General features: G+C 47.6%; 4 protein-coding genes across 40 annotated transcripts in view; 1 reads left to right on the top strand and 3 right to left on the bottom strand.

Moving 5' to 3' along the window:
• tacc2 (transforming, acidic coiled-coil containing protein 2) overlaps nucleotides 1–10780 on the bottom strand; it is a 44262-nt gene extending 33482 nt beyond the window's left edge. For 8 of the 35 annotated variants that reach the window (XM_078104082.1, XM_078104085.1, XM_078104092.1 and 5 more), the window contains exons 1-3: nucleotides 10345–10496; nucleotides 2534–2763; nucleotides 1517–1624 (exon numbers count right to left, since the gene is read on the bottom strand). In XM_078104082.1, coding sequence (XP_077960208.1) covers nucleotides 1517–1624; nucleotides 2534–2763; nucleotides 10345–10455 — 449 coding nt within the window. In that variant the 5' untranslated portion in view covers nucleotides 10456–10496. Of the gene's footprint in view, nucleotides 1–1516; nucleotides 1625–2533; nucleotides 2764–4509; nucleotides 5106–6001; nucleotides 6071–6776; nucleotides 7112–9327; nucleotides 9588–10344 lie in introns of those variants that run through there. The other 27 variants (XM_078104102.1, XM_078104103.1, XM_078104104.1 and 24 more) reach the window with 21 other exon arrangements.
• Nucleotides 10781–11103: 323 nt separating this feature from the next.
• nsmce4a (NSE4A component of SMC5/6 complex) lies at nucleotides 11104–16234 on the bottom strand. Of its 3 annotated transcripts, XM_078104119.1 has the most exons (12): nucleotides 16146–16234; nucleotides 15448–15531; nucleotides 14366–14613; nucleotides 14197–14277; nucleotides 13796–13926; nucleotides 13004–13155; nucleotides 12771–12870; nucleotides 12444–12534; nucleotides 12257–12351; nucleotides 12116–12164; nucleotides 11924–12009; nucleotides 11104–11800 (listed from the first exon to the last, which is right to left on the bottom strand). In XM_078104119.1, exons 3-12 carry the CDS (start codon nucleotides 14583–14585, stop codon nucleotides 11738–11740), a joined length of 1068 nt encoding a protein of 355 aa, XP_077960245.1. In that variant the 5' UTR covers nucleotides 14586–14613; nucleotides 15448–15531; nucleotides 16146–16234; the 3' UTR covers nucleotides 11104–11737. The 3 variants fall into 3 exon arrangements, with proteins under 3 accessions (XP_077960245.1, XP_040034301.2, XP_077960246.1); XM_040178367.2 differs by lacking the exon at nucleotides 16146–16234 and having other exon boundaries at nucleotides 15448–15912; XM_078104120.1 differs by lacking the exon at nucleotides 16146–16234 and having other exon boundaries at nucleotides 14971–15456.
• Nucleotides 16235–16720: 486 nt separating this feature from the next.
• LOC120820506 (uncharacterized) lies at nucleotides 16721–19205 on the top strand. The gene has a single exon (XM_040178366.2). It carries the CDS (start codon nucleotides 16786–16788, stop codon nucleotides 18472–18474), a length of 1689 nt encoding a protein of 562 aa, XP_040034300.2. The 5' UTR covers nucleotides 16721–16785; the 3' UTR covers nucleotides 18475–19205.
• LOC120820508 (zinc transporter ZIP9) lies at nucleotides 19154–22680 on the bottom strand. The gene is made up of 7 exons (XM_040178369.2): nucleotides 22384–22680; nucleotides 22112–22217; nucleotides 20910–21080; nucleotides 20754–20822; nucleotides 20426–20511; nucleotides 20197–20331; nucleotides 19154–20121 (listed from the first exon to the last, which is right to left on the bottom strand). The coding sequence occupies exons 1-7, from the start codon at nucleotides 22477–22479 to the stop codon at nucleotides 19861–19863; spliced, it is 924 nt and encodes a 307-aa protein (XP_040034303.2). The 5' UTR covers nucleotides 22480–22680; the 3' UTR covers nucleotides 19154–19860.
• Between the last annotated feature and the right edge of the window lie 1199 nt (nucleotides 22681–23879).

The raw sequence follows: 23879 nt of genomic DNA, 5'->3' as shown, positions 1-23879 counted from the left end.
CCTGTGCTCAGTCCCCGATATGCGCACACACACAACACACAGTGCTCAAGTGTACTCACAATGCCGGTTCCCTGCAAGAACTACCACCAACTCTCTCTGAGCATATGCTTGTTATTGAACATGCAGGTCTGTTCACACAACAAAATATGATCCTGGACGTAACACCTATGCAAATAATCATCACAGCATTTAACAAGCGGTTAATTATTATTTCCTTAATGTGATGTGACAGCCTGCTTATGTAATTGTGACAAAAGCCAAACAATGATGATATTTTATATTTTTTATATTTTTCATGCTTACCTTTTTACGTTTGAACCCAGTACTACAAGTAGCAAGTACTAATGGTATAGACCAGTAGACGACTCTATGCTGTAACTGTTGTAATACTACATTACGGCCTAATCATGTTAGGGATTATCATACATTCTGTATGTAGTGCTTATTCACCAAAACAAAGACTGACTCATTATGGACCGTTTATCATAAGCAGAGAGATTGGCCTGCAGAACTCCCCGCAGACAGCATCATCATATTAGAGTGCTCGGGATATAATGTCTTTAACAATTGGGCGAGCTTTGTGCCAGTCAGTCGTAGCCGCTGAGTCACTGCTGGCAGCAAAGGAAATGCTGTGGAATCATCGTAATCCTTAAGCCTGACTGAATGTTTAGATCCACCATCACAACACATGTCATCAGCATGTTACTTGAAATCTGCCCTCCCACAAAACCACCCATGCGTGTATTTAATGAATGACACAACCGCTATAGTCATTATTCATGTTGAGATGTGAATAAGCAAAGTGACAAATAATGTCACTAAGCGTCGCAGCAGCTAACTGGTTACCAGTTAATACAATCGAAGCGCAAAGCCTAAGGGCTAAAAAACATGTTACTCACCTCACCGACCTGCTGCTCAAACCTGCATCTGATTCACCTGGCACTCTTCACCAAAAGGGAGGAGCGGCAAATATGACTGAACTGTTTGCAGCTGGAACGTTGTGCTAAGCAACAAGCTGTTGCCTGCCACATCTACGCGAAGAGGAACGGACCAGGTGTGTCTCACGGATCTACATTATTAGACACTGTGCTCTTTAGATGCATTCTGCAAGTCAGAAGGTACATCGTGGTAGTTCCCCAATAGTCCCTAATTACTATGATCACTCCACGGAATTTACTTTGTCACTGCGTTGCCCTTATAGTAAACTCATAATTTTACACGTTCAAATACAGTCATAACAAGTATTCTAGCTAGCGCCAGAATTTGGGTTGTCAGACCACATTAAAACCTTAGTCAAATTAGCACTCAGTCAAGAGCACAATGCCAGAAAACAAAAAGAGGGTCTATACGCCTCAAGCCAAGTCTACTCAGACAAACAACACTCACAATATCAGCAGGTTGTTTCACTCCATGCACCCCGGTTTTACTCTTCACCCTCCCTGCTGAACACACTCCGACAGCCCCACAGCAGACGCCCGACTCGCCCCCATCATGCTGAGCCTTGTCTCCCTGGTACCTCGCATCGATCACCCCCTGTGGTCGGCTGTCCATGTGTGGCTGCAGGCCTGCCAGCAGGGGGTTCCCCTGCTCACATTTCCTCTCGCCTGAGCTGCTCTGAGCTCTGCTAAGAAACAAACCCACACCACACACGTACAAGGACACTTGTACACTTGATTAGCTTCCACCTCGACGGCGTAATTGTTACAGATGTGTTCCCGTAGGGCCATGAAGCAAGTCAACTAAGTATCCAATGCATTATTCTCCAGTGATACAAAATTACATTTCTATTGATTGTGAAACTGCATCTCCCAGTGAAGGCTGGTGCGTGTGTCTGATCACTAGATTGTATTTTCATGTTTCCTTGGATAAAAACCTTGCCAATACCAACGCTATGATAACCGCTTCCAGTTACTACAGAGTGAAGGCAAGTTTGAGCTAAAGCAAAGTTAAGACTTGATTGCTGGTAGAATCCAAAGTTAATCACATTGTCTGTAAATGCACCTTTAACCCTCAGCGGGTGTAGAAAGTAGATGGATGGATGCAGACTTACCGGGGAATGGGTGTGTCCAACAATGAACTGCCTTTGTATAACATTAAATATTTGGACTACATAGACAATAAAGATTGTGTTCGGGGAGGAAATAAATCTTGCATTACGTTGCAAATCTCTGTACATACAAAAACTTTGATTGGTGCACAAAAGTATGGGATGCCATTTTTTCCCTACTTTAAAGCAGTGAGAGAGCATGGACGGCCCTTAACAAGGAGCAAATGTTTTTTGTGAAACTAGCTTTGCTACACGGTGTGTATTTGGTATTTTGTGGGACCGAGTTGTGGTGCAGATATAGCTCAAGAATACCTACTGCAAACTGTAGTTAATAACATATCATATTTCCCGTAAAAGCCCCTGGAAAGAACTTGTCTTTCTCCTTTTCTGTGAGAACAAGTGAAGGTTTTGTCTTGATAGTATGAGAGAGAGTGTGAACATAATTACCTGCATAGCTGTATGCGTTTGTGTAACCACTCAACTTACCCCAACGAGGACTCCCAGATGTGGAACTCACTGCTGAAGTCGAGACTGGGCAGCAGGTCGTGCGGAAACTCGAGCTCGTCTCCGGGCTCACATGCGCTCTCCTCCACTCCGGCGATGACCGCGATGTCTGGCAGCGCTGGTTCGGCCAGCAGACCCTGCCGGCCGGTCGAGGCGTCGGTCAGAAGCGCTCGGTCGTCCCTCCGGGTCAAACTCTCAGCAGGAGCTTCGACCTGCGGGCCGGCAAGACATGAATGAAGTTGGCGGCGCGCTTGAGTCTTTGATGCATAACGAGTGATACAGTGTGGAGTCAAACAAGTGGGAGCATGTTGCGTGCAGTCATGGGAGCACCTACAGATTCAACGCTCTAATACATCAGACAAATAACTCCACCCACGTGTAACACTATTACGTAAAGTGGGGTTTGTGTGGTGCTGCAAAGGTCATACTCACTGGAGCCTCTATCGTTGTTACTAGATTGGCTTTTCTTATATTTATACTATGATCAAAGATTATTTCCAGCTTTGCAGCCTAGAATTTATGCCGCGCTCTCTGCAGCTTTGTTTACACTGCACTTTTAAGTAAAACATAACTACTACTCTAACAGGAAATGTTCTAACTCATTACAGTCTGGTGCTTTCCAGCTTACAGGGAAGCTTTTACCAAGTAAGACTAATCATTAAAGGCAAACCCGTCCTGCTAGATTATGACCCGGATAATCAAGTTGTTTAAACATTATCTAGAACATTTAATTAAGTTTGCAATTCACTGTCTTTAATTCTCACCTTTGTCACATGTTCATAATTAAGGGAAATACTTTCTTTATTATGCGACTGAAAAGCGCGTGTGTCGCCAAGACATGGAGCTCTTTGCCTTTGCTGTTTTTCCTTTGCGTCTGTCCGACTGCTTGATGGACCACATTCAACCACAGCCTCACACCACAACACTTGGCTGTGGCACCACATTGTAGCGACACACAACACACAACTGTGGAATTTCTTCCCACATGCGCCGCCTCGTTCTGCACCAGGGAAAGTTTCCATTATTTCACCCAGTCGCGTATAAACTGATGTGCGCAGGTGCAAACAAATGGGAACTTGTGCAGACTCATATACACATGTGCAGATGAAACGCAGCCCTTAAACACTCCTCTTTTTAGTTGATAAAAAAATATCAGCTTAGTGTCCACAGAGATTCAGAAATTAATCTGTTCGTTCATTGTTTATTAACTAGTAGTAGGCTGCACACAGACGAAGGGGATTGTCACGACGCAAGGAATTTATGAATAACTTTTTGGAGTTGTAAATTAACTTTTGACTTTCCTTCTCACCCTCTTTACATTACCATTCAATTGCTGTGGTAAAAGAAAAATGAGATGATTAACTCCTTCATGATAGAATGAAATGCCACCTGTGCCCTGGGTGGTGCACAGACTGGATGTGGGTACTGGCGGCGGGTAAACAGGTAAAGCTGAGGGTGTAGTTGGGAGTCCCTTACCTGTTCAACCACTACAAAGTGTGTCCTCTGTATGAAACATTCAGCACAGACGCAGGATCACAAACAGGAAATGTGCTCAAACAAACCTCAAAATAAAAACAGTTACAATCTTGACTGCACGGGTCCTTTAAAGATAACGTTAAAGAATGCTTGAAAAAGAGCTCCTACTTCCTCCTTCGCTGTGTATGCCAACCTCCATCCTTATGAGGTTATTTTTAGACATTTATTTAGACTACTGCAAGTAAACGTTTGGTTTGCAGAAAAAAAGATGCCTGTGAATTCCATGCTGCAGTCATGTTCTGTATTACATTATAGGATAAATAAAAACACACCTTAAAGACGTGAACGTGTAGATGTGGCTGAAGCTCGTCTAGGGTTTCGGTTTCCGACCTTAACTTTCATGTCCTCCAGAAAAGATAAGGTCATAACGTATATCAACTCAGACGTGCTAACACAGCGTGTCCAAGTGCACGGCTACTCACCACACTTCCCAGTGTGACTGGCCTGTGACTGAAGAGGAAGCCCAGTGACCGTTGCGTTAGTTGGCCTGACGGTCCCACGCACAGAACGTCTGCTATTAATTTACCCGCAGGAACCAAACAGAACCCCAGCTGGAAACTGCTGCTTGTCCCACAGTCATTAGGTCCTACTCACAGTCAACTCGGGCCGTCGGTGCACGTGCGCTGACAGAAATGTGACGCTTCACACATGACTGTTGTAAACAGGGAGGGGCGGGGCTAACGCAGAAACCACGCCCTCACATGCGCGCTCAAGCGCAAGTAGATGCAGCGCACAGACTTCAACGCGTCCTCCCTCTCCCCCTCTCTCTCTCCCTCTCTCTCTCTCTGTCATGTTCCGTCCTCGCGGGACACTCACCCGGCTCCTGTGCGGCTGAAGGTGACTCCACGGTGCGGTGCCGCTCCTCTGCCTCCCTCCTGCCTCGCTCAGCCTCTGCAGGGCTCCGTGCGTCGTATTGGGCCAGAGGACGACACGAACACGCTGCTAACGCCTCCTCCCCTGGACTGACTCAGCTCACTTCCTCCTCCTCCTCTTCTTCTTCTTCACTCCCCTCTACTGTAAACTCTCCCCACTGGCCCGTCCTTCCATTCCCTCCTTCTACGTCTCCTTTCCTTATCCACCTCCGCTCGATCGTCTCCTCCCCCCCTTCTCTACCTACCGAGTCATGTGGCCCGCTGCATTGACAGACTGACAGTGCCTCTGCAGGTGAATGCTGGGATTTAGGCCAAGGGTCGGGCCTGCAGTGACCCCCTGAGAGCGGATCAGGTTTCACTCCAAGCAGCTTTGGTTACACGCACACACACACACACACACACACGCACACACACACACACACACACACACACACACACACACGCACACACACACACAGTGTGCCTGCTGCATTACAAAAGCTGCCACTTCATCAAACTTTGACCTCTGGGTGTTGCTAAGGAATCACATTATTTGTACACATGGACATTTCAGCACCTCCACCGTGACACTTAATTAGCCCCCCCCTCATGATATATATAAACACTGTGTTCCTCTTGAATGCGGCTTGGGTAAAAGACTCATCTGTCAGCACACTGAATGTTTTTAGCTGTAAGTGACTCTTGTGGGTTTTCACTGAAAGCCGACTGTCTCCTTCGTATTTTTCGGGAGTGGTCTTTCTTATTTAAAAAATCAATCCACAAAATAAACAACCGCAGCGCGCAAAACTAGAAAAAGGCAGCACATCTGTTGCTTTGCCCTCTATAAGATAAGATACACATCTTCCACTTCCCTTCTACTTTCACTTTAAAATCATCAAAGCCATGTGCAGGGAAAGGGTTTATTTTAGGGGCACCATTGGGAGCCATAACCAAATCCTAATTGTCTAAGCCTTCATGTTTATTGTGAAAAGACGCATGGCAATATCTACCCCACGTTCACGCTTGCATTGTGTCACTCACTCACCCGCACACAATGTTATACCTGTAATGAGTCATTGTGATTATCCTGGGGTGGAAACAGAAGAACGTTCTCTGGAGCGCCCTCTTCTGGCTGTAACAGGGAGTGAAAGAGTTCAACTGCAGATGTTCGGCGGCCCTGAGTCACAGTATATGACGATAATCACTGAAAACAGATCACCATTGTTTTTAAGGCAAAAGTAACAATGTTAAGCTTCACTCTGCGTTCCCCTCTAATGAGGTTCAGCACATGGTTTGTAAAGTCTGTAGCTTATGAGACAAATGTTTTAATTAATCCTATTAAGGTAATCCCAAATTCCACGTCTGAAGTCCTGTCACATGTGGAAATTACTACTTTTGTGTACAAAAATGCAGCAAAAAGCTGATTCACAGAACAAGCCAATGCAGCAATAGCTCAACATGCACATCGGAGGCAGCGACGGCCTTTCAGCAACCATGGATTTCATCAGCTGCAAGAAAGCAAGCTCAGAAGTGTCCTGGGGTGGAGCAGTAAGCACAGATGGAATAAAGATCAAATATTTATCTTTACCTCTGCTTTACAAGTTTAGTAAACCACCAAACAGCAAGGCATGTTATCTAAACGCTCATTAGACCAGCTTCAATCGAGCACGTCCCCTGTGTGTTACTGAAGCCAACAGTTAGTGATCACGCGAGCCGGGGTAAGTATTGTTAGTCTTGTTATTGCTGCAGTCCGAGGTATGCATAGCATCACGGAGGGGTTGGGGGGGGGCAGCAGGTAGCCGTCCCAGCCATCCAAAGCCCGGCGAGCTCGCGCTTACCAACGCTTCAGTTGCGCTGCCCTCGTTCCCCATGGCTCAGGCCGGCCGCAGGGCCACAACTGCCCCGACCGACAGCCTCCCACGTCGGCTGGCTGAAAGACAGCGGCAACAGATGGACCGTCAAGAGTGCGACCGCTCGCCGGAGAGACACGCAGGCCGGACGGGGGGCTCCGAGGTCCCTCTGCAGTCACGGACTCGCGCTGCACAGGATTAAGGGGCCTCCGGTGGGAGTTCCAGCCAGCAGGGAGGGAGAACGGTGGAGTGCGGGTCTTGTTTAAGAGATTAAGGGCCAGGTGATGCAAAAGCTCCCTGCAAGACCAAAGGTGTGGCTTCAGCTGTGAACAGAAGCAGTGTCCGCACAGCGTCTTGTAATTACAAAGGAATATTGATTCATGAGACTGCTTTTACATGCATTTATTATGGCCAGAATGCCTCTTCTGGCCTGCGTTACCTCAAACAAACGGCATTGCCTCCCACAAAAAAAAAAACCTTCACGTGTATTCACAAATATTTTAATTATTGCAGAAGCGGGATAAAAAAGCATTCAGCCGTGGATTGATTTTTCATATTAATTACAATTACAGTCGCTTTTATAACCGGATCAAATACTCTCTGAAAATTCTATTTTTTGCTCGTGTCTTTGTTGTATGAATTGCAGCTAGAATGATTTTCTCATAAATGACTGCAGGGACTATACGTTATCTCTGTGTATAGTCACTGACCCGGATACGCATAACTTTATAAATAGAAATCTCCCTGTCCACTGCTGTTTATTCCAGTCTTGTGCACAATTTGTCTCGCACACTTCATTTCACAAACAAATGTAACAAAGGATGTTTATAAATAAATTATATAAATATTAAAAATTTAAAATTATTATATTTAATATCTAGATCCATCCGGTCCCTTATTCTGTGGTGCTTCGCCCTGCTTGCTATTTGGGTAAATGGGGTGTAATTTCAGCCCCCGAGCTGCAGACGTGTTTCAGGGCTTTTTGGCAGCATAAGAGGCACGGGGGTCAAATCATGTGATTCCAACGCTGCCAGGTCTCTCCTGGCCTCCCACTCGGCCCGTCAGTCACGCAGCCTGAGCCATGGTTGGAACTCTAGTGTTCGGATGAGCACCGTGTGTCTTTGCTTAGACACACACAGTATGAGGTTACCGTTTCCACCTGGGTGTGTGCGTTCACACACTGACTTCACTGGCTTTTTTTGCATCTTGAAAGCATTTTTTTTGTACTTTAAGAGACCCCCCTCCCTCCTTGTTTTTGCCCTGGGCCTCCGGTTTATCCTCATTACCTCATTCTAACTGTTGAATGCCAACCCGGTTACGTGCGTGGAGCATGTCGGTGTATATTAACGCACAAGATCTCTTTCCAATATCACAGAAGATAATATAGGACTAATATCATACAACATAATATGGGACTAATGTGTAACTAACATCATACTTTATAGTTCTAGTTTCATATAACATAACCTCATATAACTAATATATCAAACATGGCATCATACTTAGTGTTTCTAATATTATACAACATAATATCATACACAGTGTTTTCCCTACCATTACATCCCCCGGCACGCCCCAACGCCCCCCTCCGGTACGTCCGCCCCCCCATAGTTGGGAACACAGGGAAACACTGATATGACATAATATAGTAGAAGTAATATAGCAGACATGGCTTTATACTTTAGATTTCCAATATCATAGAACTATTATAACAAATTAATGAGGAGGCGGGTCCATAAAGGCTACACAAAGCGCTGCGACTCTGAAAGGCTGTCCTGGCTATATTATGTTATCAGTTAAAGTCATAGTAGTTTGTAGTTAAATTTCAAGAAAACAGTAAAAAGTATGTGTAGGCCTCAAAATAATGAAGGTGGCGGAGACAAAAGAAAAGACGTCTGGAAACAGGCCCAGGGTGTTACAGCTGAACCGTGTAATATGAAAAAGGTCATCCTGCTAGTTAACACTTCCCCTGCTCCTTAACCATCAAGCTCCTAAAGTCAACGGAACTAATGAATCCATTCCGAACAAGCAACGCAACGTGTGTGTGTGTGTGTTTCCATCCTGATTGGTGGAGCCGCTGACAGACCCTCCAATCAGCACCTGTAAACGCTATTTCCAAAATTCCAGAGGTGCGTAAACGGCGTTTACCCTCCACTTACAGCCCTGCCTGCAAGTGGCCCCGCTAGGCTACCGGAACAAGACAACCAGCAGCACAACCAGCTTTTCTAAAACAACAAGAGACAAAAATTGCCGATAGTATTTCTCAGATAACACTTACACAAAAGCAGGTAAACATTATGTACATTAGATAAATTGTTGGTTTATATCAAGTTCTTCAACCTGCCCGATGGCGCCACATTGGAATCTTCAAACAACGTTGAACCACAGGAGAATAAAAGCCAAACAAAGACACACATTTCAATACGAGCCTTCACAACCCCTGCTCTTTACCCCGTGTGTTCCTCAAATGTCGTACGTTGTTGACCAACCAAACAAATAGTTCAAAGTCCACCTGCGCGGCAACTCCTCCACTACTCACCGCAGAAAACGACGCGCCGAGTCGAGCGTTTGACCAACCCGAATCCACTCGGTGTTTACCAACTCTTTCCACTCAAGGCCAATGTTTGTTGCTGTCCTCCACTGCGGAGAAGCCCCGAGGCTATTTATGTATCGGTGGGAGGAGAAGACGGAGGGTGGACACAGGACAGGGACAGAAGAGGGGACAGGACTGAGGGGAGGAGGCCGAATACGAGCCGCGGAAGCCATGTCAGCTTGGAGTGGTATAGGTTGTGTGTGTGTGTGTTGGGGGGGGAGAAGGGGGGTGGATCACCTGTTTTGACAGCCTCAGGAGGCCTGGCAGTCAGCCTGAGGGGACGCTAGTTCTACGGACACGCTGTGACCAAAGACGCCGGGGACAGAAGGACGGGCGAATGCTCTCCGAATGCCTCTCGGCTGTCCGGCCGTCCGGCAGCGCGTACGTACAACAGGTCAACAGGTCAAACACTACAGGCCTTGCTCCAACAACCATGGCGACAATAACAAAGCGGCCAAGCAAACGGGAGACAAATTGACATCTTCGGAGGGTTTGGAATGTGTTTCGGGTCCGGTTTTATCACGGCTTCAGAGGGCCTAATCTGGAACAGAGCAGGCATACAATTTGATTTGATCGGCACCATTTCTAATGAGCACCCCTTAAACACACTTGGCTCCGTCGCACGTTTCTCCGGTCTGAACTGACATCCGGCCTTCGGTCAAAATAAGTCCAACACATGCACACAACCCACTTGCTTTGTCAACATTCCTCCCGTGTCCCTCCAGTCTCATCAGCACCACCCTCTCACTTTTACTCAGCCCCCTCCCTTCCTCACCGTCTTCACAGCTGCTTTTCCTCGCTGACGTCGCCCCTCCTCCCAACACTTGAGCACGCCTTCCCTCTCTCTGCCTTCGCCCGAGCAAAGGACTCCTGACCAGTGAAAGCTACTCCGTCACCTGCTCGGTCGGACGGGCATCACCGCAGACGGCCTCGGCGCCCTGCCCCCCCTCTCCTCCCGTTTACCTGTCTTCTCGAGATTCCGATGCAGCTCCCCATCTTGTATTCCATGTCCTCCTCTGGCGAGGTGACCCGGGCGCTACACGGCTTGCAGAGCACCCTTCTGCAGAACTGCATCGTTACCAGTTAGAGCCCGAGCATCACCGGGGGGGTGGGGGGGGGAGGCAGGTCTCCGCCGGAGCTGCTGAGCGAGCGGCGTGCACGACCCCCCGCCGTGTCTGTACGAGCGTGCGCCCGAGTGAGAAGCGCTCGGCCCCGCGTAGCCCGTGGTGCGCCGGTGACGTCTAATTTCAAGCCATCGTTATATAAGCAGCCTAAATTACATAAGGAATCCAGCATCAGCAGGCGATGGTGAAGAAATAGGAGCTTCTCCTCCCAGCATCGGATGCAGCTCAGCCTCACATCGCTGCACGGGTGTGACTGAAGCGCCGCTTTGGAGGGAGAAAAAAAAATGCTCAGAGGAAGAGATGGAAAGGCTGCATAGAGCGCGTCTGTCCCTTTAAGAGGCCGGGGAGGCTGCACAGAAGATGTTGGCATATCATTACGATGAGAAGGCACGATGATATCAGTTGGTTATTCCTACTAAAGCAGGTCAAGTTCACTCAGACTGAACAGAGGAGGGATTTGCTATGTTTTGCCTTCCCTTTACATGTTAATACAATAAGCAGACACGTGAATCCTGATACTGCTTCTTCCCAAGGTAGCACAAGACTCTTGTTTAAACCAGCGAACGGAGAATTACACAATGAAAGGGAGGAACCGGAACAAAGACTTTCAAATTTATTTAAAAACAAGATGAAAAATGCTGGCAAATCCTCTGAACATCAGGACACCTTACACATGTAGTTACAGATATGTGAAAATGTAGTGCAGTAATGTGTATCCCAGCGGCTTTGCTTCGTTTACATGGCACCGAGCTCATGGCAGCCGTCCTGGACGGCGCTCTTTAGGCAGTAACGGCTGACAAAATCTTTCCAACCAAAGCTGTCCATGCGGAGGCGTCCCCCCCCGTCCCCTCAGTTGTAGCACCGTTAGCTGCTAGCCACCGGCTCAGCCGTCGCCATAGATACGCTCATAATTTCCTAACCAGTGATTATCCAAACATTGAAACAGATTATTACATATACAAACAATACATTAAATATAACAGTACCAACCTTTTCTCATATTTATTTTTTTTATTAAATTATTCAAACTTCTAAAAATGGTAAAAAAAAATAAATAAAGAAAAGGAGAAGTTTAAAATGAATGTGAAACTGAGTGATTGGGATCTCAAGGTGCTATGATACAAGAGTGACCTTCACTGAAATTTGGCCTTTGACAGTTTAGAACTTTTTGGCTTTATTATATACAAATTAAAAACACAACAACAAATAAAAACAACATTCTGTTTGAGGCGTCACTCATTCTGCGTGTTCGGCTGAATCATTGTGTCTCTGATGTCGAAGGCCTCAATAAGCTCCTGGAGAAAGGGGGAGGGGGGGGAACGACACATTAAAATGATGATCAAAGAAGACAAACAAGGGTATTTTTAAAAGACAATTTGGGCCTTGTATTGTTGCAAGATTAAGTAAAACCTGCTCACCTTCCACATTTTGGGGCTAATAGAGACGATGCATTGTTTACGGCTGACCGACCCGCCTGCTTCCACCTCGCCCTCCTCTACGGGTTCTGAGACACAACAAACAAACAACTCAAACAACTGAAGCAATTGACCCAAAAACATTTTCTCTTTCTGTTTGTTACCAGCTGTACGGCGAAATGCAAATCTGCTCACCTATACATGGCAATTTGGAATTATCCAAGTACATGCGGGCCAAGCCGTCCTGAAACACAAAGCGCATTGTCACACGGGCTGATGGTCCCCACAGGGCGGGAAAAGCTCCATCCGAACAAACGAACGGAAAAGGCAGCTCACCCTGATCAGAAAAGACGTGTGGAAAATGTTCTCAACTGTCCGGGAAAAGGACTTTGGGTCGATGACAAACTCGTAATACAATATCGGCGACGTTGCTGTGATGGAAACAGAGACGCGTGAGAAAACTATAACAACAACAACAACGCGGTGGCGAAATGTTGATCCTTGAGCTCGGCTTTCAACTCACGATCATCTTGGAAATAACTCTTCAGGTATCCCAGGATCCTCTCCACCTCCTTCTCTGTCGCTTCCTGATGCGAGCCTTCCATTCTCTTCAGCTGATGAGACGACATTAACGTGATGCCACATTAAACATTGAAACCCGCCCGCGGCTTTAAACACCACCCACAGACTCCGTCACCAACAAAAATCATGTTGACGGCAAAGTGACAACAGAAGAAAGAGTCTCAGCTGGCAACCGTTTTGCGAAATTTCACTAAAAGAACTACGTTGCTTGGCCGACAAATCATTAATTTATCAATAAAAAGATAAATGTCGGTGTACGTTTAGGCACCTGCGTCGGCATGATCCTTTTCGCCTCCTTGGTGGAGGCCTTCTTTTGCCGTTCTAGCCGCTGCTTTGGAGGAGGCGGCTCTGCGTGGAACGAACCCATCCTGAAGACAATGAAAACGTCAAAAACAGAAAGCGGTGCCGGGGGGCACTAAATTGTTGACTAAACGCATTCTTCGTCCCGAGTTTGCAACGGTGAAGTGAATGACGAGTTCTACCAGCGGCGAGGGGGCTTACATGTAGTGGAAGGAGGGCGCTGCCCGGACGCAGCTCTCTGCTCTCCTGGCCACCCGGTGCCAAGCGTCCTGGGGCAGGTAGCCGTCAACTGCCCCTCCGTTCTGCTGGTCGTCCTCCCCGTCCTCCAGGCGGTTGAGACCCATGAAGGACAGCTGTCAGAGGAGAGGAGATCGCCGCGTGACCACTTGCTTTGTCGCTCGCGTCGACAACGTGTTCAGTCCACAGCATTCATATTTAATAGCGTTGCTTTGCATATTGTATTTTTTCTCCTTTTTTCGTGTTAAATCGCTCTGTGTTGTAAAATAAGGTGCTGTGTTGAACCTAAAACATGTCAAAGTCCCGTCCTTTACCAAAAGGTGCATTTTATAGGTGAGACTTTGATCACAACAGTGTCCCTGTTGGAGTTCAGAGGTCCAGAACACAGACTGTAAATGTACTTATAACAATGAGGTCTATCGCTCTGTGGAAAAGGCAGATTATATTTAGGTCACACTGTACATTTATTTGAATGCTCGTTATCGACGCATCAGACTTATTTAGAATCTTTCTCCCCAGTTTTGAGTGTAACAATTACACCAAGTAGGTGAGGTTTTTCAGCCGAGGGGCGAGACTTTTAGAAACAGAAGCACAATGAACACTGTAAAGAAATGAACGCTCACACAAATAACAGCACACTGGCTCACATCAGTGGTGCCCGTTTGTGTGCACCAAGAACACACAACCAACATGTTGCGTGTGCGCGTGCAGGCAGTTTTAAAAGTGCAACATAGTATAAACAACGAAAGCACTCACAAGGTGCTCGGCGAAAGCCGCGGAATCGAAAGCCGTGCCCTCGGAGAACAGTTGGCTGGCTTTCTCCTTCCCCAGATCCGTGGCCACGACCAGGAGCTGCGCATCCAGAGCCGCTTCCCTCGCCTGCCGTACTGCCGGGCGACACACAGCGGAAGCAAAGGTGAGCAAAAAGGTCGGGCTGCACGTCGACTACGGAAACGATTATCCCGCTCTTTGAATTCCTCATTTGAGGTTATAGTTGCGATCAAACCGAGGTGGAACTTGCAACCTCGGATGCATCACATTTCCCACAAAAATACTTAACTTATATTAAGAATTGACTCTGAGAAATTTGTAAAATTCCGTCATATCCCTTCCGCAAAGCAATCCTGCCCCATTTCTGTGGTTGTAATCCCACTTACCATCTTTAAAGAGTTTGTTAGCCTCTTCTAGAACTTCTGTGAGCTTGTTGTTGGAGGGTCTCAGCATATCTTCTCGATTCTCTAGGAGGGAAACACACAGGGAGGAAGTGCATCAAGGACCCGTGGGCGCAGCTGAACATCTCCTCATCCAGCGGTCAGCATCACTCACGTTGCACCGAGTTGATGAGGTCACGGTACTTGCTCCGTATCTCCCTGCGGAGTCCCGGGTCATTGTCGTCGCCTTGCAGGTCATCTGCACCGAAGTTACAGTCGCCATCGTCCTCTTCGCTCTGCTGCCGTTCCCCTTTCCTGCGGCCAGCGGGGCCATTCTGCCGGGGAGCGGCGGCGTCGTCGCCGGCTGCTGCTGCTGCTGCTTTGGCCCTCTTCATCTTCCGCGCGGGTCAGTGCGCGGACGAGCTGTGCGTCGTGGGGGAGAAACGCGTGAACGTCAAACGCATCACGCCAAAACTAAGTGCGCTTTGGGGTTGTGAACGTTACAGATCGGTTAACTTCCCTCTTGGCCACGACGTTTTTAATTGTTTGGCGTAATGTGACGGTAGTTATACCCGCCAGAACCCTGTTGTCCTAAAGTGTAGCCAAAGACGTTACGAAAGTCAAGATGTAAAGCCGCTACTCTATCCGGTTGGGGGGGGAGGCTAGGCACAGCGCACACTGTTTGAAACGGTTACCTTATCGCTTCTTATGTACAGGTTATGTGTAAAATGACATGAAGTTGCCTAACGCGATACAGTAAACGTCACGCAGTCGACTCACCGATGTTGTTCTGCAAAGTCCTAACGTTAAATTGGAACTAATTAGCTACGGCTAACTAACGTTAGCTTTTAACTACTTTAAGATGAGTTACGTTGTAGATCTACCACCAATGCTGTTGTAGTTACAATATGCTGATTCCTTGTTGACAAACACACCGAAGCAACTTAAATATATTTCGAAACCAAACCATGTTGTCATCCAAACCAAAGGCAACTTTCTTCCGGGCCAACGGCAAACGTAACGTTAAATCCGGAAGTACTGGACACGTTACTATTTCGATACAACATGGCATCTTTGGTTTTAGCAAACGCTAGCTGACGTTAGCTAGCCAAACCATTGGTATTATTAACGCAGCTGCACGTTAGTACACGTTTTGCTAATGTCGCATCTTAGCTCACTCTTAAATTAAACTCATAGCATGCATGGATTATTGTTAAACGAGACCTATCCGTTTACTTCTGAAGATAAAACTTGTACCTGTGTATCAGGCAGAAGGCGTTCCTAATGCGCTTTAGCAGTGCATGCGAAGACGAAGCTCGTTTCGCGTTGGCACTTCCTTATCTGAGAGAGGAAACTGAAATTGAAACGTGTATCTGATGACAATAATAATACTAGTGGTAATAATACATAATTGTCATGAAAAATTAGCTACTTCCTCCTACCAAAACGCCACACAAAGGAAATGCACACATCAACATATTAAAATGTGTGTGAACCTTCAATTATTAAAATATAATTAATAAAAAAGGAAGGAATAAATAAAATGCCACTTGCCGGGTGAATATCGTCGTCTTATTGCCACGGTTAAAGATGACGGTTTACAGAAATGATCAAACACTACTTTTAGGCGGCAGCCCAGCAACCACAATATGACGTTTATTTTTTATTTAAAAAATACTGTGTATTCATCAAACCCTCTTAGTCTTTACACTTCTACTTTATAAACACAAGTTTTCAAATCAGTACTTGCAAGCAGAAATGCCAAAGTCACACGGAGCTGACCTTTTACATTCTTTAAACTCGACATGCCGCATTAGCATACAATAATTGGAGATAACACTATTCTGCCTAATAATAACTGATGAATAACTGCACTGCAGACTTCAGTAATCCTAAATAGCTTTTATTGGGCGGGTAAACAAGTGACAGCGCGTGGTCATCCGGGGACTTCTTACCGGCAGGGGGCGCGCTGAGGACCGATGGCGTCTGAAGTGAGAAAGACGCTCCTTGTTTAAGTCTCTGTTTTGTTGTCATGGCAACGAGAAGCGTCTTCAGCAACGTTTCCCGTTTAAAGTGCTTCATGTTGTTTTTTATTTTGATTTGAATGTATTTATATGTTTGAAAAGCTATAAAAAATGCTCTTAAAAATTAAACATTTCACAAATATGAAATTAGCTTGAAATAGTTGCACACGGGTTTGTTTATATTATTTCTTTTTAATAGGGTTTTTTATGAATTAACGTGATTTGGCTTTGGTTTTTCGGTCCAGTGTTTTAGGAACTTTTGTCCCATTGTTTCTATCCGTAACGCATACTATTTAACGCCCAAATACATGTAGGAATAAAAGCAAGCCAAAGTATTTCTGTCAGCTAGCGACAATAAGCACAACATCTTTCTCACATTTGCATAAATAAAGCTATATTTAAACAGTGAGTAAACACAGACAGTCGGATGCAGATCAGCTCCGCCCGTCTGCTGCTAATCCCTCCGTGACCTCTGCGCGCTGGGAAAGCACCACTGCGCGCGCATACAAAGGTGAGGCCGCGGTACCGAACGCACCCAAATCGGCGTCGCGGGTACCTTCGTCGCTCCCCGATGGGAGACCCGAGGCCCACGCCCCGCGGGCCCCGCCTGGACCTGAGCAACTTCCACTGGGCCGCAGCCGAGAGGAGTCGGCACGCGTCGACGAGTCCCCGCTCGCCGGAGTCCTGCAGGCGACTCGGGGTCAAACCCGTGGACCTTCTCATCAAATCGCTGAATGAGTTCATCGCCAAGCGGCGCGACGTGCCCGTCGGGGCGATGACGCTCATGCACGAATCCTACGAAAGGGAGAGAGTGAGGCTTTTACAAATGTGCCGAGTGGAGAGGCAGCGGATTACCCGGGCGGCGGGGGGCAGGTGGCCGGGCAGCAACAGAGTGTCCGGCCTGGAAGCCAAACCGAAGGACCACACGAGGGACGGGGAGGCAACGGGCACCGTCCCGTACGCGGACCTGTGCTTCAGGGGGCCGCCCGCCAGCAGGTCCTCCTGCTCTCACAGAGACAGGAGCACAGTGTGCAGCTTCGGCCCGGGGCACCTCCGGCACACCCCGGCGGCTACCGAGGTGACCGTGGACCAGCTCACCAGGGACATTCAGAAGGAGATGTGCGTCACCGTGTCGGAGAGAGACCGCAGGATAGCGGCTCTCATGCTGGTGAAGCACCGGGAGGAGCAGGCTTGCCTGAAGCTCCGTCAGCAGGAGGAGCAGGTGCGACAGGAGGCCCGCAGGCACGAGGAGGCCCTGCGCGCCGAGGCCGACAAGGTCAGGGGGGAGAAAGTGAGGCAGGGTATGCGCCGCTGGCACGAGGAGCTGGAGGCCCGCCGGAGGCTGAGGGAGCGACGGGAGGAAGAAAAAGCTGGACAACTCGAGCTGGAGGCGCTGCTGCACGAAGACCGCTGCAGGAGGTTGAGGGAGGAGGTGGAGGGGCAACGCCGAGAGAAGGTGGAGGCCGCACGGAGAGAGGCGGGGGCCCGCAAGCGCTTGCAGGAGAAGCTGCGGGGAGAAAAAGAGGAGGCGGAGAGGAGGGAGCGAGAGAGGGACGGGCAGGCGGCGGCGGAGAAGGAGCAGAGGGCAAGAAGGAGCAAAGCGTCCCGGGAGGAGGAGGAGAGGAGGAGGATGCGGGAGGACAACCGCAGGGAGCTGCTGCGTCACATCCTGCTCAAGCAGCAGGTGGAGCAACAGGTGGCGGAGGAGGAGGCCCAGGTGAGGGGCGCACTCGACGAGAAGCTGCGGCGCCGCGGAGAAACGCGCAGCGCGGCCGCAGAGGCGCGGCTGAGGGAGCTGCAGGAGCGGGCGGCCCGGGAGGAGGAGCGGGCTCGGGGAGCCCGGCGGGGGGCCCAGCTGCAGGGCCACCGGCTCCTCGCGCACAAACAGATCCTCGTCGAACTGAGCCGGCGGCGCTGCGAGAGAGCCGCCAGGAGCGCGTCGGCCCAGCAGAGGCGCAGAGCTCAGGAGGCGGGTCAGCGCAACAAACGCAGGAGCCTGCGCCACCAGAGGCTGAGGGAGGAGGCGCTGCGGGAGGAGGCGGCCGAGAGGATGGTGCGGGAGAGCTGCGTCTTCGTGAAGGACTGGAGGAGGGAGAGACTGCGGAGCCAGAGGCAGCTGATGCAGGAGGAGGCGCACAGGCTGGCGCGGGCCTCCTTTCACTTGAGGGATCGAGTGCGACAGCAGACGCGCGTGCGGACCTTCGATCAGATGGCTCTGGAGGCTCAGCTGACTGCCTCCATCAGCTCCATGAAACTATGAGGGGAGAGATCGACTCCCATCCACAGCTGCTGCGCCTCTAACCAGAGCTGTGGTCAAGCAAAGGTCTTTTTTTATGCAGAGTGTGATATTGTAGCATATTTTTAAATTCCTAAGTTGCTGATCGACTCAAACAGAAGAAATAACCGGACCGACGGGACCTTTCGTTGGCTCATCCTGATACTCTTTCCCCTGGAAGCCAATGCTTTACTGCAACAACCGAGCTTTGTGAGCATAAATGAAAGCGGTTTGGACTGTGATCCCCCATCACACACCAGCAACAATGCAGGGGAACTTCCCAGCTAATGAGAGAATGCAGTTTATTTTTTTGCAGTTGAGCAGTGCTGGTGAGGCGCCACAGAATCAACAGTTCACTTGTATTCATAATTCATATAAGAGAACAGTTAAATACTTTTGGACGGTTGAATGAGAGATACTGCGCTCTGAATGAGGCAGACTATGGTTTGGTTTTCTCTGCTCCTCTGGCTTCATTCAGTGTCCCATCATTTCCCCCTGCATCACCAGAAGCACTTTAAAAGAAGAAAAAACGTCTTTGGTCAAAGTAGGGCAGAAAAAGTAAAGCGTACATGAACTCAAGTGGAACAATGTTTGTTGGAGATTAGAAGTATAAGTGTCATCACCTCATTTCCAATGTGTCACTTCAAAATTAGTATTCAAAACATTGCAGTATTTGTGTTTAATGAATAAATCACTTTTGAAGTGTGAAAAAAAAACTTATTTTTTTAATACCTGTGAAATAGCGAGAAAAAAAAGGTCGAGCAAGCAAATATTAACATGAGCAGACATGTTTTTAAGAACGACCACAGAGAGAACCCCAATTCAAAATGGATGTAGAGGAATATCTGTGATTGGAAGGAACAACTTGAAAAGGTCGGTTATGAACGACAACTATACAGATCTGGACTTTCTACATATGGATACAACTCACATCCAACAAGCTTTGGCAGTTGTTCTGATTAAAAAAATAAAATGAGCCTCATTACTTTGACATGTAAGAAAGATTTGCTTGGTCATTTGTACCCTCCTGCATTGGTCGTCTTAACGTCTTCCTGACAGATTTTCTCTAAACAGAATCTGATTATTTTGTTGTTCCAAACGTATCAAGTCACTGGCAATACACCTCTGAACAAGGCGTGTCCTTAGGGTGACACGGTAAAAAGGGCAATGGCAAAGGCAACAAAGGATACCCTCATTGTGATTCTTGGAAGGAATACCCGTCCTACCACATACGACGCTATCAGATTCTTTACACCCACTTTGATACTCAAACCACAGCTGGTTTCATTGAAACTGAAACACGGCAAGTTGGGTGGAGTCGTTTTCCTTTTCGGGAGTAGAAGCCTAATGGGGCCCCAGACGTTTTTCTTCTCAGTCGGCATGCAGCCCGAGAGCCAGCACCATCGGGAGCCCGACGCCGAGGATCAGTGTGAGGCTCTCCAGGAGCCCCATGTGCTGCCGACGGTGGCCCTCGCTCACAGGCTGCGGCTGGAGGTCAGAGGGGGGGCGGCCCGTCCTGCCGCTGCTGACCTCGGGGAGAACGTGCACCGTGGCCACGTAGAGGAAAGTGCCGGCGGAGAAGAGCATTCCCACACCCGTCGCGCTGAGCTGGCTCTGGGATGAACTGCCAGACTGTGGACACAAACCCGTCAAAGTAAAAGTGCAAAAAAACAGCCGGAACTACACGGCCGAGGCGTTCCTTCTTACCGCACGCAATATGAAGTAGGTTGTGACGGCAAGTATGGGTGCTGCTGCTGAAAAGGCGAGTAAATGTCCCTGAATGTACTTCTTCTCCAGGCCTGCGTGCATCAGAAAGGAGACCAAGCCAAAAGCTGCAGGCGCCTACAGGAGACACGTGGTCTCATTGTCACTTGCGTTACACGTTGTCTGGTACTCCGTCTATACGCCAATGCAATGTCCTGTCAGGGAAGCTCACCTTGTGTAGGATCACAGCGAGAAACACTATAACCTGCACTGTTACTTGACCCGTAGCCACAGCTGCTCCCACAGCAAACCCGTCAGCTGCACACACAGGAACAGGAAGAAAAAAGAAAGTTGTATTGATGGTTGTCAACAATCTGGACAAACATTACATAATACCGAGTGGACGAGTCTGGCGTGATATTTCTTCTTTGCCCAAGGCTGTTCTGTGTAAACTCAAACAGCAAAGGGATCACATGCTGAGTCACACAAGAAAAAGAACAACTTCAGCGCTTTGTGGCCCGGACGTCCTTGTTCCAGTAAAGTGGGTCCTCCACACGTACCTGCAGCATGGATGACCAGTCCCAACGTGGCCGTTATGCCCACGGTGTTGGGCATACCAGTTGTTCGGTCTGAAATGAGACGTTAAATAAATAAATAAATGAATAAATAGAAAATATATGTCGTGGATACTCAGCAAAACGGAGACGCCAACTTGCCGCGCACGGAGAGGTAACTTCCGATCTGATCCACCACAAACATGAAGGTGAACCCGAACGTCAAAGCCCCTCCGATGAGAAACTGAGGTGGGAGCCCTTTCTCCTTGGAGCTGCTGCTATTATTATTTTCCTCACTGGCATTCAGACTGGAGGGCACATCAGAGGAAGATGCTGCAGAGAGAAGACAAAGGACGGGATGGAGCTTTTGATCAAATCAGCATGAAAGACAACCAGGTTGGAGAGCGGGTAGATTGCTGAAAGCCCACTTTCATCATCACTCATCTCAATGGGTGAGAAACTAGAGGCGGCAGGGGTTAAGTGTGATCCGTTGGCAAGGCAACCAAGAAAAAATAAATAAAAAGGAGGGTTGGAAGCGGTTCGCTCAAACAAATAATAATCTGGTGGCAAACTATGATTCCAACTGTATGTCTATGGACATTCTGTGCTTTTGCTATCTTTTTTTTTAATCCCTTTTCGTGTTTGTGCAAACCAATGACCTCTTCTTTGATCACTAAACAAACCCCTTAGCAGTGCAGGTACGTATGTGTTCCATTTTAAGCACACCTGGTCTAATGAAGCCCTTGATTAGTTTCACAAGATGTACTAAAGACAGGCGGTTGAATCATTTTAAAGGGGGATCCACTAAGTACTGAAGATGCTTGTCATTATTAACTGTTCTTTTTTGCATACAGCTGAAATATTGTACAATATGCTAGTAGGCCCAATACATAATTGATTGATTGATTGATTGATTGTAACTACCAATCTCCTCCCTTACCGACTTGGTTCTGTGCCACTGTCACACCGTTAAGTGTTCCTCTCGGGGCGAAACTTTGACCCCTTCTTCAACCAATGTCATTACAATGTGAAGTTGAAAAGGTGATTTCCAGCGAGCGCACGGAGACGTAAAAAAGTTAGAGGACGGCACATGCGTTTTCAGATCGTCATATTAAAAATGACATTAACATTAAGGATTAAAAGCATCAAATTAGTCGCTCATTTATTAATCAATTCTCTCATTTTGCTATTCACGCCGTTTTGACAAAAAACACCAAAACATGATTTAACATTACTCATTTTATGAGGAAGGAGCCTGAGAGACGTTCAAATCAGAGAATAAAACATAAAATACCCTCGATTGTAAGGCAGGCTCTAGTCTGGGGGGGATGTTTTTTGGGGGGGTGTTTGTGCACCCAGCTCACCTCTCCATGACTCCTCCAGTAAGCCCACTCCCTCGGGGATGGTGATGGCCAGTGCGGTCCCACACAGGAGTCCTGCCCCGAGGATGGAGACAAACAGGAGGCTCTTCTGAGGATCGACACGTGATTCCAGCTGATCAGTGGGGTTGTTTCCAAAGGGAGTTCATTCCGCGGACACAGCAGCCGGAGCGCATATTCTCATACGTCCATAAAAACAATATAGTTGTAGTTGCTTATTCATGAGAGCAGTAAATTAAAAAACTTTAAAAACTTACCTCAGAGAGTCTGAACAACAGTGGGATGAATCCAAGTACAAAACAACCCACAAACATCGCAACCGATATAAAAGTAATAGTCAACCCCCCGTCCATGGCGGCGGCTCCTTGTCTCACAAGTCGGGGATTTAATCTGACAATTACATCAAATATTCATCCGTCCGTTCACGCGCGGTCGCAGGATTCCGCCCGTTGAAAACACCACCGTCCCTGACGAGCCATTCCCACCGCCCACGTCGCTGCTCCGCAGCAGCGCCCAGTGTCCGACACGGGGGACCGCAAGCCCCGCCCACCTCCACCTCCACCCCTCCGCTTTGATTATTTGACTAATTATTTGATTTTTTTACCTCTTCGGATCTCCGAATCAACAGTACAGTATTTGAATATATGATGAAAGGTTTATCCAACATAATATAATTCAGATCACAACTAATTTCCGTACATGTGCAATAAGAACAGACCGCATGCATGGTGGATTGAGACAGCAGTTAAAAAAAACTTTTGACCCACAATGCTTTGCACAAAAAAAATGGAATCGTTGCTTACAGCTGAAAATAAATTAAAATTGACCGTTAACCATTAACTGTGGTGGTGAGACTTCAGGCTTTTTGTGAGGTTCCTGGGCAGTGACACGTGGAAGTCACGTCATGGTGTCAAATGCTGACTGACATACGTGTATCATTTTGTCAACATAAAAATGGTTTAAATGAGTTGTTTATTTTGCATTACACTAACAGTATATGCTATACTAGTATGCAGATTTGAACAAAGCTGGTGTCAGAAGTCACGAGCCACTGTCATACAACTCGTTCTTGTGTTGCTGGACCTTTGTGCTGCGTGTGACACCGTCGACCATTGCGTCCTGTTGCAGAGACCAGAACATTTGATTGGTGTTGAAGGAAGCGCACACAGCTGGTTTGAGTTGTATTTATTGGATCAATCATGGTTTGTGTTGCTTGGATTGATTTTTTTTACCCTGTATTGGCTATTTTAGGCGATGTTATCAGAAAACACTGCATAAACTTCCATTGTTATGCAGACGATACGATTGAGTATCTATCGATCAAGCCGGACGAGACCGGCCAGCTTGTTAGACTTTAAGAATGTCTTGGGGACATCCAAACTCGGAGAACCTGCAACTTTCTTGTGGTAAACAGAGGTTATCCTGATGGGCCCGGAGCTATTAGCTGTCTGGCTTAGATGGAACTGCTCTGGTATCCAGTTGCACCGGACCAGGGTGGGTCCTTTAACTCTAAGATAAAGCATACTTCAAGGTCTGCCTTTTTCTTTGATGGCGCTTCTAGTTAGGGCTGGACTACCAGGGGATTTCTTAGGACACACCACATGGCTCTTTCCTCCTGTAAGCATTCACATCTCATTAATGAACAGTACTAATTCAGCTTCTTCCCTGGAGTTTTTGTTCTCTCGCCTCACAGGTTTCCATGGATCATGCTTATATCTGGACCATCATGTCATTATCTAAAAAAACTAAAACA

This window comes from Gasterosteus aculeatus, chromosome 6 (assembly GCF_964276395.1).
Source record: "Gasterosteus aculeatus chromosome 6, fGasAcu3.hap1.1, whole genome shotgun sequence".
Lineage (NCBI taxonomy): Eukaryota > Metazoa > Chordata > Actinopteri > Perciformes > Gasterosteidae > Gasterosteus > Gasterosteus aculeatus.
This window is presented reverse-complemented; position numbering and strand designations above follow the sequence as displayed.

Coding starts and splice junctions, on each gene's coding strand:
- nsmce4a (XM_078104119.1), bottom strand. CDS start 14,585: ATGAAGAGGGCCAAAGCAGCAGCAGCAGCAGCCGGCGACGACGCCGCC. Junction 13,156..13,795: donor CGGCTTTCGCCGAGCACCTT/GTGAGTGCTTTC, acceptor CTCCTCTGACAG/CTGTCCTTCATGGGTCTCAA. Junction 12,535..12,770: donor AAAGGATCATGCCGACGCAG/GTGCCTAAACGT, acceptor TCGTCTCATCAG/CTGAAGAGAATGGAAGGCTC.
- LOC120820506 (XM_040178366.2), top strand. CDS start 16,786: ATGGGAGACCCGAGGCCCACGCCCCGCGGGCCCCGCCTGGACCTGAGC.
- LOC120820508 (XM_040178369.2), bottom strand. CDS start 22,479: ATGGACGGGGGGTTGACTATTACTTTTATATCGGTTGCGATGTTTGTG. Junction 21,081..22,111: donor ACTGGAGGAGTCATGGAGAG/GTGAGCTGGGTG, acceptor TTCTCTCTGCAG/CATCTTCCTCTGATGTGCCC. Junction 20,823..20,909: donor AAGTTACCTCTCCGTGCGCG/GCAAGTTGGCGT, acceptor GTCTCATTTCAG/ACCGAACAACTGGTATGCCC.